The sequence below is a fragment of the Kogia breviceps genome, chromosome 3, assembly GCF_026419965.1.
Source record: "Kogia breviceps isolate mKogBre1 chromosome 3, mKogBre1 haplotype 1, whole genome shotgun sequence".
Taxonomy (NCBI): Eukaryota; Metazoa; Chordata; class Mammalia; order Artiodactyla; family Physeteridae; genus Kogia; species Kogia breviceps.
In genome coordinates, this window is record NC_081312.1 from 12,656,890 (window position 1) to 12,672,823 (window position 15,934).

The window sequence follows — 15,934 nt, forward strand, 5'->3', positions numbered from 1 at the left end:
TCCAAAAACAATAGAATGCACGTCTTCTCAAATGCTCATGGAACATTCTCCAGGATAGATCATATCTTGGGTCACAAGTCAAGCCTTGGTAAATTTAAGAAAATTGAAATCGTATCAAGTATCTTTTCTGACCACAACACTATGGGAATAGGTATCAATTACAGGAAAAAAAAATCTGTAAAAAATACAAAAACGTGTAGGCTAAACAATACACTACTAAATAACCAAGAGATCACTAAAGAAATTGAAGAGGAAATTAAAAAATACCTAGAAACAAATGACAATGAAAACACAACAACAGAAAACCTATGGGAGGCAGCAAAAACAGTTCTAAGAGGGAAGTTTAGAGCAATACAGTGCTACCTCAAGAAACAGGGAAAATCTTAAATAAGCAAGCTAACCTTAATCTAAAGCAATTAGAGAAAGAAGAAAAAAAAATCCCAAAGTCAGCAAGAGGAAAGAAATCATAAAGATCAGGTCAGAAATAAATGAAAAAGAAATGAAGGAAATGATAGCAAAGATCAATAAAACTAAAATCTGGTTCTTTGAGAAGTTAAACAAAATTCATAAACCATTAGCCAAACATCTAGAAAAAACGGAAGACTGAAGTCAACAGAATTAGAAATGCAAAAGGAGAAGAAACAACTGACACTGCAGAAATACAAAGGATCATGAGAGATTACTACAAGCGACTATTTGCTAATAAAATGGACAACCTGGAAGAAATGGACAAATTCTCAGAAAAGCACAACCTTCCGAGACTGAACCAGGAAGAAATAGAAAATATGAACAGACCAATCACAAGCACTGAAATTGAAACTGTGATTACAAATCTTCCAACAAACAAAAACCAAGGACCAGATGGGTTCACAGTCAAATTCTATCAAACATTTACAGAAGAGTTAACACCTATCCTTCTCAAACTCTTCCAAAATATAGCAGAGGAAGGAACACTCCCAAACTCATTCTATGAGGCCACAATCACCCTGATACCAAAACCAGACAAAGATGTCACAAAAACAGAAAACTATAGGCCAATATCACTGATGAACATAAATGCAAAAATTCTCAACAAAATACTAGCAAACAGAATCCAACAACACATTAAAAGGATCATACACCATGATCACGTGGGGTTTATCCCAGGAATGCAAGGATTCTTCAATATATGCAAACCAATCAATGTGATAAACCATATTAACAAGTTGAAGGATAAAAACCATATGACCATCTCAATAGGTGCAGAAAAAGCCTTTGACAAACTTCAACACCCATTTATGAAAAAAGCCATCCAGAAAGTAGACATAGAGGGATCTTATCTCAACATACTAAAGGCCATATATGACAAACCTACAGCCAACATTGTTCTCAGTGGTGAAAAACTGAAACCATTTCCACTAAGATCAGGAACAAGACAAGGTTGCCCACTCTCACCACTATTATTCTATTCTATTCTATTTATTTATTTATTTTTTGTGCTGTACGTGGGCCTCTCCCTGTTGTGGCCTCTCCTGTTGCGGAGCACAGGCTCCAGATGTGCCAGCTCAGTGGCCATGGCTCACGGGCCCAGCTGCTCCGCAGCATGTGAGATCCTCCTGGACTGGGGCATGAACCTGCATCCCCTGCATTGGCAGGCAGACTCTCAACCAGTGCGCCACGAGGGAAGCCCCTCACCACTATTATTCAACATAGTTTTGGAAATTTTAGCCACAGTAATCAGAGAAGAAAAAGAAATAAACGGAATCCAAATCAGAAAAGAAGAAGTAAAACTGTCACTGTTTGAAGATGACATGATACTATACATAGAGAATCGTAAAGATGTTACCAGAAAACTACTAGAGCTAATCAGTGATTTTCGTAGAGTAGCAGGATACAAAATTAATGCACAGAAATCTCTTGCATTCCTATACACTAATGATGAAAAATCTGTAAGAAAAATTAAGGAAACACTCCCATTTACCACAGCAACAAAAAGAATAAATATCTAGGAATAAACCTACCTAAGGAGACAAAAGACCTGTATGCAGAAAACTATAAGACACTGATGAAAGAAATTAAAGATGATACAAACAGATGGAGAGGTATACCATGTTCTTGGATTGGAAGAATCAACATTGTGAAAATGACTCTACTACCCAAAGTAATCTACAGATTCAATGCAATCCCTATCAAACTACCAATGGCATTTTTCACAGAACTAGAACAAAAAATTGCACAATTTGTATGGAAACACAAAAGACCCCGAATAGCCAAAGCAACCTTGAGAAAGAAAGATGGAGCTGGAGGATTGTGGCTCCCTGACTTCAGACTATACTACAAAGCTACAGTAATCAAGACAGTATGGTACTGGCACAAAACAGAAATACAGATCAATGGAACAGGATAGAAAGCCCAGAGATAAACCCACGCACCTAAGGTCACCTTATTTTTGATAAAGGAGGCAGGAATATACAATAAATAAAGGAGGCAGGAATATACAATAGAGAAAAGACAGCCTCTTTAGTAAGTGGTGCTGGGAAAATTGTACAGCTACGTGTAAAAGAATGAAATTAGAACACTCCCTAACACCATACACAAAAATAAACTCAAAATGGATTAAAGACCTAAATATAAGGCCAGACACTGTAAAACTCTTCGAGGAAAACATAGACAGAAACACACGGGGAAAATCTTAAATAAGCAAGCTAACCTTAATCTAAAGCAATTAGAGAAAGAAGAAAAAAAATCCCAAAGTTAGCAAGAGGAAAGAAAGAAGAACTAAGAGGATTAAAATCTTTTGCACAGCAGAGGAAACCATAAACAAGATGAAAAGACAACCCTCAGAACGGGGGGAAATATTTGCAAACAAAGCAACGACCAAAGGATTAAACTCCAAAATATACAAGCAGCTCATACAGCTCAATATGAATAAAAAAAACACCACACAACCCAATCCAAAAATGGGCAGAAGACCTAAGTCGACATTTCTCCAAAGAAGATATACAGATTGCCAACAAACACATGAAAGTATGCTCAATATCACTAATCATTAGAGAAATGCAAATGAAAACTACAGTGAGGTATCACCTCACACTGGTCAGAATGGCCAATCATCAAAAATTCTACAAGCAGGGACTTCTCTGGTGGCGCAGTGGTTGAGAGTCCGCCTGCCAATGCAGAGGACATGGGTTCATTCCCCAGTCCAGGAAGATCCCACATGCCATGGAGCAGCTAGGCCCATGAGCCATGGCTGCTGAGCCTGTGCGTATGGAGCCTGTGCTCCGCAATGGGAGAGGACACAACAGTGAGAGGCCCGCGTACCGCAAAAAAAAAAAAAAAAAATCTACAAGCAATAAATGCTGGAGAGGGTGTGGAGAAAAGGGAACCCTCTTGCACTGTTGGTAGGAATGTAAATTGATACTTTAAAAAAGTATGGCGGTTCATTAAAAAACTAAAAATAGAACTACCATATTACCCAGCAATCCCACTACTGGGTATATACCCTGAGAAAACCATAATTCAAAAAGAGTCATGTCCCACAATGTTCATTGCAGCCCTATTTACAATAGCCAGGACATGGAAGCAACTTAAGTGTCCATCAACAGATTAATGGATAAAGAAGATGTGGCACATATATACAATGGAATATTACTCAGCCATAAAAAGAAATGAAATTGACTTATTTATAGTGAGGTGGTTGACCTAGAGTCTGTCATACAGAGTTAAGTAAGTCAGAAAGAGAAAATCAAATATTGTATGCTAACACATATATATGGAATCTAAACAGACAAAAAAAAAATGATTCTGAAGAACCTAGGGGCAGGACAAGAATAAAGACGCCAATGTAGAGAATGGACTTGAGGACACAGGGTGGGGGAAGGGTAACCTGGGATAAAGTGAGAAGAGTGGCATGGACATATATACACTATCAAATGTAAAATAGATAGCTAGTGGGAAGCAGCTGCATTCACGGGGAGAACAGCTCGGTGTTTTGTGACCACCTAGAGAGGTGGGATGGGGAGTGTGGGAGGGAGATGCAAGAGGGAGGAGATATGGGGATGTATGTTTATGTATAGCTGATTCACTTTATTATACAGCAGAAACTAACACACCATTGTAAAGGAAATATACTCCAATAAAGATGTTTAAAAAAATACTAATGGCATTTTTCACAGAAGTAGAACAAGTAATTTTAAAATATATATGGAAACACAGAAGACCCTGAATAGCCCAAACAATCTTTTTTTTTAAACATCTTTATTGGAGTATAATTGCTTTACAATGTTATATTAGTTTCTGCTGTATCACAAAGTGAATCAGCTACATGTTTACATATTTCCCCATTAAAACAATCTTGAGAAGAACAATGCTAGAGGTATCATGCTCCTTGATTTTAAATTGTTGTACTGTAAAGTTATAGTAACTAAAACTGTGGTATTGGCTCAAAAATCAGACACATAGATCAATGGAACAGAATCAAGAGTCCAGAAATGAATCCACACTTATGCGTTCAATACATCTACCACACAAAAAAGGAGGCAAGAATGTACAGTGGGGGAGAAGACAGCTTCTTTAATAATTAGTTTTGGGAAAATTGGAAAGCTACAGGCAAAAGAGTCATATTGGACTAATTTCTCACACCTTATACAAAAATAACTGAAAATGGATTAAAGACTTAAATGTAAGATCTGAAACCATAAAACTTCGAGAGGAAAACGTAGGCAGTACAGTCTTTGACATCAGTTGTAGCAGTTTTTTTTTTTTTTTGGATCTTTCTCCTCACACAAGGGAAACCAAAGCCAAAAACAAATAGGACCACATCGCATCAGCTATTGTAAAAGGCTTTTGCACAGCGAAGGAACTTATCAACAAAACCAAAAGCCTACTGAATGGGAGAAGATATTTGCAAATGATATATCTGATAAGGCGTTAACATCCAAAATATACAAAGAACTCATACAGCTCAACATAAAAAAAAAATGAAAAACCTGATTTTAGAAATGGGCAGAAGAACTGAATAGACATTTTTCCAAAGAAGACATGCAGATGGCCAACAGGCACATGAAAAGATGCTCAACCTCACTGATCATCAGGGAAGTGCAACTCAGAACTACAGTGAGCTATCACCTCACACCTGTCAGGATGACTATTATTGTAGAGTCAAGACGTAACAAGTGTTGGCAAGGCTGTGGAGAAAAGGGACCCTTGTGCACTGTTGATGGGAATGTAAATCGGTGCAGCCACCGTGAAGAATGAATAATTCTTAAAGGTTGCAGCTGCAGAGAGGAGGCCAGTGTTGTCGGGGCACAGTAAATGACAGAGTGGTGTGGGGTGAGTGTAGAGAGACTGGCAGAGACCACGGTAAAGTGTGTGGATTTTATTCTAATTGTAATGAAAAGCCACTGGAGTATTTAAAGCAGGACAGTGATAAATTCCAACTTCTGCTCTGTGAAAAAGATCACTTTGGCTGCTGTGTAGAGAACTGACTGTCGAGGAAGGAGGACAAGAATGGAATAAGGGAAATTGGTTGGCTGCTGTCACCACAGTCCACGCAGGAGATGGTCTGGGGTATTTGGGCTGTGGGACGAGCAGTGGAGATGGTGAGAAGTCAGAGTCTTCAGGATACAGTTGGGAAGTAGAGCTGATATGACCTCTGGGTGGACTGGGAATGAAGGACACAGATATTAAGGATGAATCCTAGATTTCTTACTTGAGCAATCAAGTGGATGGTGGTATCATTTTCTGAGATGCTGAAGTCGTGAGGAGTACACATTGGGAAGTAGCAATCAAACATTAGGGTTAGAGTTACAGTTACTTTCTTCATTACCTATCTCAAATGAGATGTTGAAAAATATTGTTCCTAATTCCTCATCTCTGATCCGGAGTCCAGACTACTCCACTAAAATTGCTCTTAATACAATCACCAGTCACTTTCACATTGGTCACTTTTTCATCTCCTTTCTAGCTTCTCAGCAGTCAAGACTTTTGATCACTCCCTCATTCTTAAAATGTTTAAAATAGATCACATGGGTAAAGAGGCATTTTCGATTCAGTGCAATCATATCCCAGATACAAGCTCAAATCTCCCTGTCCTCTAAGATCTGGTCATTAATTGTACACATATGCTATACCCTGAAAAGTCAACTGCCTTACCCCAGATTTCTTTGAATTTCAGAGTGAATTAGTTTGGTTATAAATTGTGTCTCTTCTTCTTCTTGGCTGTCGCCGTGCTACACTATGTCAACCCAGATGGAAACTTAGCTCCTTTTCTTGCTTTGCACAAAGTGAAGCATATATCACCTAAAGTCTTTGGTTTTGTAGCAGATTTTATTGAAAGTTTGAGGAGGAGATGGAGATTCATGATGCAGAAATGTAAACAGCTACAGAGTGATTGTGTCTTTATTCTTAAAAGTCCTTTGACTGTTTTTGAAATTCGGACAGCAGTACTCTGTCAAATTGTCCTTGCTTACTTTTTGTATTCTCCTTTCTCATTTTGTCAGTAAAGAAAATCCTCTCATTTCTCATGCTTTAAAAATTGACTTTATCCAGCTCCAACCCTTTGTATATCTAAGAGTAGATTGCTGCGTTGAAGGGTTGGAGATGTCCTACCTCTGATTGGTTTTTCCTGTTTGACCCTCCCTAACTCCTTTGTATCTTCCAGAAATCCTTCTAAGTGTCTTGGCCACTGATGACAACTTTTCCTGTTCCCTATTGCTTTTCTAGATTTATTCTTATTTATATATATCTATATCTATATATCTCCTGCTCTTTGTGGGATTGAGAAAGTGAACAGAAAGTAAATGTGTGGCCTCTCAAAGCAGAAGTTATTTTCTATGCTATAAATGTGCAAACCCTGTGATCCAGCAACTCCATTTCTAGGGATAGATCCTGTGGCCAATTGTATTTTCCAAAGATGTTCAAAGCAGCTTCTCCCACCTCACCTGCTCTTCTGCAGTATGACCTTGCCAGGCCCCCTTCAGGGAAATTAGACTTCATTCCTCCTACTCTGGAAAATAAGAATTGACAACCTATTTTTAACTGATGAAAAGTGAGGTAATACACCCATTTTTTAAAACAATGGAACAGTTCCTTTACATAGTGCCTTTAAAACCCATAAAAGAAAGCAGTTATGAATTATCAGAGAAATGCAAATCAAAACTATGAGGTACCACCTCACGTGGGTCAGAATGGCCATCATTAGAAAGTCTATGAATAACAAATGCTGGTGAGGGTGTGGAGAAAAGGGAAACCTCCTACACTGTTGGTGGGAATGTAAGTTGGTGCAGCCACTGTGGAAAACAGTATGGGAGTTCCTCAGAAAACTAAAAATAGAATTACCATATGATTCAGCAATCCCACTCCTGGTCATATATCCAGACAAAACCATAATTCAAAAAGGTACACACAACCCCTGTGTTCATAGCAGCACTATTCACAATAGCCAAGACATGGAAACAACCTAAACGTCTGTTGACAGATGTTCAGATAAAGAAGATGTGGTACATATATACAATGGAATATCACTCAGCCATAAAAAAGAAGGAAATAATGCCATTTACAGCAACATGGATGCAACTAGAGATTATCGTACAAAGTGAAGTAAGTCCGACAGAGAAAGACAAATATCATATGATATCACTTGTATGTGGAACCTAAAGTATGACACAAATGAACCTATCTAAGAAACAGAATCACAGACATAGAGAATAGACTGCTGGTTGCCAAGGGGGAGGGGGCTGGGAGAGGGACAGATTGGGAGTTTGGGATTAGCAGATACAAACTGATATATCTAGAATGGATAAACAACAAGGTCCTACTGTATAGCACAGAGAACTATATTCAATAGCCTGTGATAAACCATAATGGAAAAGAATATGAAAAATAATGTATGTATATGTATAACTTAGTCACTTTGCTGTACAGCAGTAATTAACACAACATTGTAAATCAACGATTTCAATTTATAAAAATTAAAAACTTTTTAAAGACAAAAACAAAAAAGAAAACAGTAATGTTCTATTTTCAAGAGTGCTGCCACAACTTGAACACCAAAACTTGATTTCCACAGAACCTATTCTTCAGTGGAAACTTGGGACTATAATGACAAAAAACGACATCAGTAAATTATATCCACATGTGGTAGATCTCAGAACGACAAAGTGCCCATGTGCCAATGATGTAGTGTTACTTGGCTTCATTATGAACACAACACTTGATGGTAAGTTTGTGGCTTTATTCAAATTTGGAGGTGGTGTTTTGTATTTTATTACAGTGATGTTTAACTGGCAGTACAAGTTGAACACATAGGCATAATGGAGTGAAAATGTCTCCTAAAAACACCTAAGAACTTACTCTTCATCACTTTCCCTTGTCTACCTGCTAGTGTGATAAACTTTTTTCTCTGTGACTTTTGCCATGTTACTAGTGACTTTAGTGTCTCTCCAAATTTCCTTGAACCTCTGCCCTCTGTTAATATGTTCCTCTCTCCCAGAGATTATTCATTGCATTTCTAATCCATCTTCTATACTTGCCATATGTGAATAGGTAAAATTGTTCTAAGCTATCACATTATTTTATTTGTTACATATGTGTTTTTCAGTTACTGTTGTAATATTTAATAGCATCCTTATACATTTCAATTACTAATCATCTTGTTCTAGTTTGTTTTTCTTAGGTCATTGATGACCTCCTAGTCCCCAAATCTAATAAATATGAGGGGAAAAAAAGAATTAAAAGATAAGAAACAAAATTTTATTACTCATAGATTATATGTGTATCTATATAAAAATCCAAAAGAATCAACAATCTATCAGAACAAATATGGGAGTGCTATGGAATTGAGGAACATATTAACAATATATAAAAACCACTCCACCAAAGACTAATTAAAGATTATAATTTAAAAAATCCTATTCAGAAAGTAATAAACCCCAGTAGAGACCTAGAAATAAACAAAAAATAACTTGCAAGGCCTGTTGTATGGAAATTATAAAACTTTAATGAAGGCTGTAAAAAAAGACTAAAAAATATATTTTATGTTCATGAACAGGAACTTCTGGTATTGTAAAGATGTTAATTCTCTCCAAGTTTATCAATCAGTTTGATGCAAGTCCAAGAAAAATTACAGCAGTATTTTGTGTGTGTGGAAATTGATAAGCCAATCCCAAAATTCAGGTGGGAGAATAAAGCAACATGAATAACAAACATAATTTTAAAGAAGAATAAAAAGCACAATAGGTTGCCTACCATGACTTATTATAAAGTAATAGATTCAAGCAGTATGCACTGGTATAGGAATAGATAGATAGCCTTGCCCCAGATTTCTTTGAATTCCTAATGTCTTGCAGTCTTTTAGATACCTCTAGCTTGGAGTGCCTGCTTGTGCTGAATTAGCTTAGAGAGCCTGTGTCTCTTTTTCCTCTCTCTCAACCAGATGGAAACTCCTTTTCTACCTTTGTTCCACAGATGCCAGGCTAGGGCCCCCTCCTCCTCTCTGTCCAAACCTGCCTTACTTTTGTGAGTCACAGGAAAAGAGCCAGTCTCTGCATCCTGCCACACCCCTGAGAGTCATAGGAGAGAAGGGGCAGTCTCGATTCCTTGGGGTCTCACTCACCCGATCACTTCAACATCTCAAGAAAAGAAACAGTTTGGAAACCTGTTTTTAGATGAAACCACCTTTTCCCTCAGCTGTCCCCCACTGTGCTGAAGCAGAGAATAAGTTCCCACAGTATCAAGCCTAACTAGCAGTTTCTTTGTGAGGCCCTGGTTTGTCCACCCACCAGGTTTCATCCCACATGGAGTTAATGGTGGGAACAGGTATCCAGGAGCCCCATGTGTTCCAGTTTCAACTTATTACCCACCTTTCTCGAGAACTCTATGACACTCCTAACACCATCATGCCTCTCACCCCAGTTCTATGTCACCACCAGAAACCTAAGCCTCCAGGTCACTTATGGTTACTCTATCCCACATACTGTTCTTTAAATTCTTTAAATTCTTTAATTCTTTAAATTCACCCAAACTTCTGTCCCTCTCCATCTACCCAAATCCATTCATTGGAATTTGTGGTCTGTCATCAGCAAATTCCCCTGTATTACTAATCTTTTCTCAGAATGGTCCCTTAACTTTCTTGCCGTAAAGAGTAATCTGGCCACTCCCAGTTAACATTCTTTCCCCTGCGGCCCTCTCACATGTCACATGCCTGAGTCTCAAGGGTCATTGTCCTTGTTCCTTAAGGGCTACTTATTAATAATTACTCCTGTTTTCTCATTCAGAATGCCCAGTTCCTTTGAACTCAGACTTTACTCCCTCTAACTCTTCTTGGTTGGCAGCCTATGATGACCTTTCCATCACTCACACACATGGATGAGTTTAGCGTCTGGACCCCTGCCTTCCTCTCCACCTTATTTTTGTCACTATGTTTGGTGATTTCACCACCCATATGGACCCATGCTTTCAAGGCCTCCTCTCCTCCAATGATCTTTCCCCCATCTTACTTCCGTGGTCATTTCCTTGACCTTGTTGTCTCTGATGTTGTTACTGTCTCCAAAATCTTCACTACAACCATCTCACGCTCTGCCCACTACCTTCTATTCTTTCAGTCTACCCTAGTACTCACACTCTGACATTTCTTTGATTTCATGGAGACTTCAATATGTTGTTTCTACCACTTTTTTCACTCCTCAACATCCTTAATTTTTTCACCATAATTTTCATAGTCTCTCAAATACTTCTGTAACTTCTTTGCCCTTCTCTTTCTTCCTTGCCTGCACAATCCCAACTCTCCTTAAAACCACCTCTATGCCACTGGAATAGCAGAATATTACTAGAAAAAAGTTGCACACCAGTCTCACTTTAAAATTCCACGAAGTGGTCTCACTATAAATTCATGATCACAAGTCCCAAGTGGGTACTCAGCACTGCCCAGAAATCTTATCTCTCTTCCCTGGTTTGTTTATTTTCCCACTCTGCAAAATGACCTTGTCACACCTCTTCCCACTCCTCAAACACTCTGCCTCACCTCCTTTCCTTCTCCAGCCTCAGCTGTGCCTTTAATACTTGATGTAGAAGACTAAGACTACGCAAGGCACTCCATCATTGCTCCTGTGTGCGTCTGCCACCCTACTTGCCTTTGCACTTGCGTGCTTTGCCTTCTTGCCTGTTGCATCGTGAGAAGTGTCTCTGTTGCTACCAAAGGCCACTCCTCACCCCTCGTGTCCTGCATCCCATTCTCCCCAGTCATCTGGAGAACCTTGCTCCTGCATCTGTCCCGCAGTTCTCACCTTTCTCTCCCGTATCACCATGCTTTCCCTCTTTACTGGATTAGAGGCATTAGCATATAAACATACCCTAAAATCCCCCATCTTAGCCAAAATCTTCATTTATCTCACCTTACCACTATCCCTCATTCCTCTGTTCTCTTTCAGACAAAATGTATGGGAAGAGTTTATTGTAGGTGGTGCTACATTTTCCACTTCCCATTTTATCTTCATTTCACTGCATATCGGATTGTTGCCATCACTGTTCTGAAACAATTCTTCCCAAGATCACCTGTGATCTCCATGTTGCTGATTCCAACAGCCAATTCTTTATCCTCATTCTACTTTCCCTCCCAGCAGAATTTGACACAGTTAACCACTTTATTTCTCCTCAAAACACTTTATTCTCTTGGGTTCTTGATACCACCTTCAGTTACATTTATCTTACCTCATTGATCACTCCTTAATTTTCTAAGCCTGCTCTTTTGTTGTGACCCCTAAAGTGTCGATGAAATGGGGCTTTGTCCTCGACTCTCCTTCCTTATGTAACCAGATTCTTTCTGGGAAACTTAATCCAGTCCTCTGGTAATAATGCCACCTTCAGGCTAATGATCCCTGAATTTGTATTTCTGGTGCTGGCCACTTCCTTGAAACTAAATTCCTATATTCAGTTGTCTGTTTTACAATTCCTCTTGATGTCTAATGAGCATCTCAGCTATAACAAGTCTAAGCCAGAACTCTTGATTCATTTCCCTCTAAAATCTGTTCTCCTCCAGTATTCTTCATCCCAATTCATATCCAATTACTCAAAAATAAAATCTAGCGTACACTTTATTTTATTTTATTTTTTTTTTTGCGGTACGCGGGCCTCTCACTGCTGTGGCCTCTCCCGTTGCAGAGCACAGACTCCGGATGCGCAGGCTCAGTGGCCATGGCTCATGGGCCCAGACACTCCGTGGCACGTGGGATCTTCCCGGACCGGGGCACGAACCCGTGTCCCCTACATCAGCAGGTGGATTCTCAACCACTGCGCCACCAGGGAGCCCTAGCGTACACTCTTGACTGTTCTTATTCTGATGGCATTCCAGGACGATGCCACATCCAGTGTCTATCCTCAGTGTGACCACTTCTCTCCTCTGCTAAAATCTTTGTCAAGTCAGCATTGGTTTTCCACGAGACTAATTCACAGCCTCTTAAGTGGTCTCCCTGTTTCTAAACCCGGTACAACTCACCCTCTGTACAGCCACCACAGTGATCTCAAGTGTAAAACAAATCACATCATTTTCCTGCTTCAGACATTCCAGTGGCTTCCCTTTGCCCATTAGAATAAAATCCAAAATCTTTGCAAAATCTACATCAGCTTCTGTAACCCTGGTATGCAATTGTGGCCAGTGTGTCATAGAGAGTGGCCTATAACTTAATTTCAGGCTAAAATATCAACCAGAATAAAGCATTTATTTTACTGCTTACTTCTCCATTAAATATTTTTGGACTTTGCAGGAATCCAGTCATGTGATATGCTGGATACTTATAATCATCCCCACTTAGAATATAGTGTAGTGTTATCTGCAGAACTAGATTTCATGCTTAGAAAAGCACAAGGTTGTCTTTAGCTTTCCTCTTTCTGGAAAAAGTGGATGATGATAACATTTCCTTCTACATCTTTCCCTACACAGAAAAGAGCTGGGAGTTAAAACACACACTTCACAATACGAGTGATCCTATGTTCATCTTTTGGAAACAAAGCACGTGCATTGGATTATCAACTCTCTTCAAGCACCCTCTACCCTCCACCACCCCCATAGTTATGCCTGTTGACTAGACTTCAGGTCAATGTTCTGCATTTAAAACACAAAAGACACTGGACTTCCCTGGCGGTCCAGTGGTTAAGACTCCGCGCTTCCACTGTAGGGAGCGTGGGTTCGATCCCTGGTGGGGGAACTAAGATCCTGCGTGCTGTGTGGGCGGCACAGCCAAATAAATAAATAAATAAAACCAAAGAACAAATATTTTAAAAATAACTAGATAAGAATTTTAAAAATAAATAAAACACAAAAGGTTCTAAGCATTCCTAGCTATGGCCAAGGAAAGGTGAGATCAAGGAGCAAAGTGCTTTCAGTATTTCCAACATGCTCAGTCTCCTTTTAATAAGTTCTCATAAGTTTTAATAGGTTTAATATTCTCATATTAACAGGTTTTTTCTATTTTTAAAATCACAAATATTAAAGTAAATCACTTTATAAGTAAATCAAACATAGTTTCTTCCCTCTTGGGGTTCACATTTTAATTTTCTTCTTTGGAGTTTTTGTACTGTTGACTATAATTATATTTTTGAAATAAGAACATATTTTTGCTTAGAAGGATATTGTCAGGGAGGAAAATCTCTTCCTGTACCCTCTTAGGTTATGACTGGGGGCCTACAAATTAACCAAGACATTGGCAGGAGAAAAGACATGCAATTTTTATTAATATTTATATTCACAAGAGCTCACAGAAAAGAAATTCAAAGAAGTGGTTAAACTTGGGGACTGATGTACCATCTTAACAAAGGAAAGGGGTCTAGGCCTCGAGGGACAAGAAATTATGGAGAAGTGACAAGGAAATATGTGGGTGGACTAATGGGAGATAAGAGTTATTTTAGTAAAGTCTGTTTATGCAAACTCATCTTGGTGTCAACTCCCCGTCTCTGGTGATAAGATTGCTCTCTCTTCTCTTCCTGATACAGAGTGAGGTGGTTAGAAAGTGCCCTGCTTTTAGGCAGGCAAGGGGAGGCACAGAACTCTTCCTGCATCAGTTGATTCTCAGTTGCCTCCAGCTCAAAATAATCCTATGCCAAAGTGCCATATTCTGGGGGTGGCATATTCTGATCTCCTTCAATACAAAACAAAATCCTTAATAATTAGATGGTTGGCTAAACTCCTGTGGTGTAACCCAAGTTACTTTATCTTCCAGTGCTGGGGGAAGTGAGATTCAAACTGAGGGAGGGGAGTTGAGGCAGGGGTGGAGAGTGGGCTGGAAGGTGGGGCAGATGCAGGCTCTGCCCACTAAGGACCTAGCACCTTAGGAGTTGGTGACTCACTTTGCAAAGTTCTGTTGCCTTAATTTCCCTTTTCTCTCATGGTAGGTGTTTACATAGGCCTCAGCTTTTCTGGATTTTGGAATTATGATGATACCACATGGTATAACCTGACAGACATGGTCTATTCCCAAGTTGGAGAAGGTAATTCCTCTAACAGTGCCTTCATCTTCAGCATTTCCTTTACATCAACACTTGATGGATATTTATGAAATGTCTTTGCTTTGCTGAGGACGTCACTTTTTCCTTACTTTTTAACCCATGGTATGATTTCTTCCTTTAGAACACACAGAGCTTTCCATGGTGGATATGGTTTTAACAAATCATTTTTTAGTTATCCTCACTTCTTTGGGTCTTTTTATAAGTGGAGATCTTCGCTATCCATCCTCTTCTGTCTTAATGGTAGGTGAATTGCTCTGTAACTAATAACCTTAAATATCTTCTGTGACATAAAGTAGAAAAGTGGATACTTGAGTTATGTGTGGTGTATCTTAGAACTAAAATGCTTCTTCCTTTTAAAAAATGTAAAAGCGTAATATAGTGACTTTTTACTTTGCCTTATAGTGTTGAATATATCATTTGGAAATAGTGCTAGCTTTATTGCTATACAAATTTATGAGACGTTTCAAATAATTCATGTAGAAAATACCCTATATACTTACAAATAGTCATATATGTTCCCAAAATGCTTTAAGGTACATAAAGCCAGATATAGTATTACAAAATAACGTAAATTAAAATTATGTCCTTCTGATGAGTTTTTTCTTTTTATTCTTAAATGGCTATATCAAAGCTTTGACACCATGGTTTTTTTGTTGTTTTTTTTTTCATGTTTTTTGTTTTAAAGTGCTTCCTCAGCTTCTGCTTTGTCACTCCCATCTGCTCCAAAATAAAGCATTGAAAAGAGACATTAATAAATAAATAAATAAAGTAATTAAGAGTAAGTTTTGGGATTGAGAGAAGGGAAATCAATTCTTAAATATGTTAATAAATACGTCTCAAAATTACCTCAACAGAAATAAGAACAGTAATAAAGACTTAGGAACAGTAGGAGAATAGATTGGGGAAGTGTAGAAGGGGTGATTGTATTTGTTAAGAAGTAGTTATTTCTTATACATGGTAATTATTACCTTTTTTCAGGTTTACGAATATTCACAACCTTCCTTCTTCCTCATTTTCTCTAAGAAAGTATCATTTGTTGCTCAGAAAACTAATAGATCTGGCCTTTTATGTGCTTATCATGTGGTTGCTAAAGAAGAGAGTTGAAACAGCCAGGAGCAGTGACCTGAGGTCAAAGCACAGAGAATTAGGTGTGGGCTGTACATCCTGAGGGCCTGGTCTAGGGGCTGCACTGGGCTGGGCAGAAGACAGAGTGGCCGTGGAGAAAATAGTGGGATAAGGATGTGCCTTCCTAAACCCCAGTCGGTGGCCGACCTAGTTTCTTCCTATACACTTCTTAACTCCTCCATTTAAATCATTAAAAGGTGGGGTTTTGATCTCAAATCCTTTCTGGAATTAAGTTAAAGTATAAATAAATTAATCAAATGGTGAAACAAGACAAAGACTGAGGGGGAAATCTCCAAGATACCATGCAAACTACTTAAGAAGCTGGTTTTAGTGT

The 15,934-nt window shown here is 38.7% G+C and overlaps 1 protein-coding gene across 1 annotated transcript in view; it reads left to right on the plus strand.

Annotated features, from left to right (window-relative positions):
- Positions 1-15,934, plus strand: part of CATSPERB (cation channel sperm associated auxiliary subunit beta) — a 132,066-nt gene that overhangs the window by 40,924 nt on the left and 75,208 nt on the right. Inside the window, exons 6-8 of the mRNA XM_059056492.2 lie at positions 8,048-8,197; positions 14,362-14,457; positions 14,597-14,715. Coding sequence (XP_058912475.2) covers positions 8,048-8,197; positions 14,362-14,457; positions 14,597-14,715 — 365 coding nt within the window. The remainder of the gene's footprint in view (positions 1-8,047; positions 8,198-14,361; positions 14,458-14,596; positions 14,716-15,934) is intronic.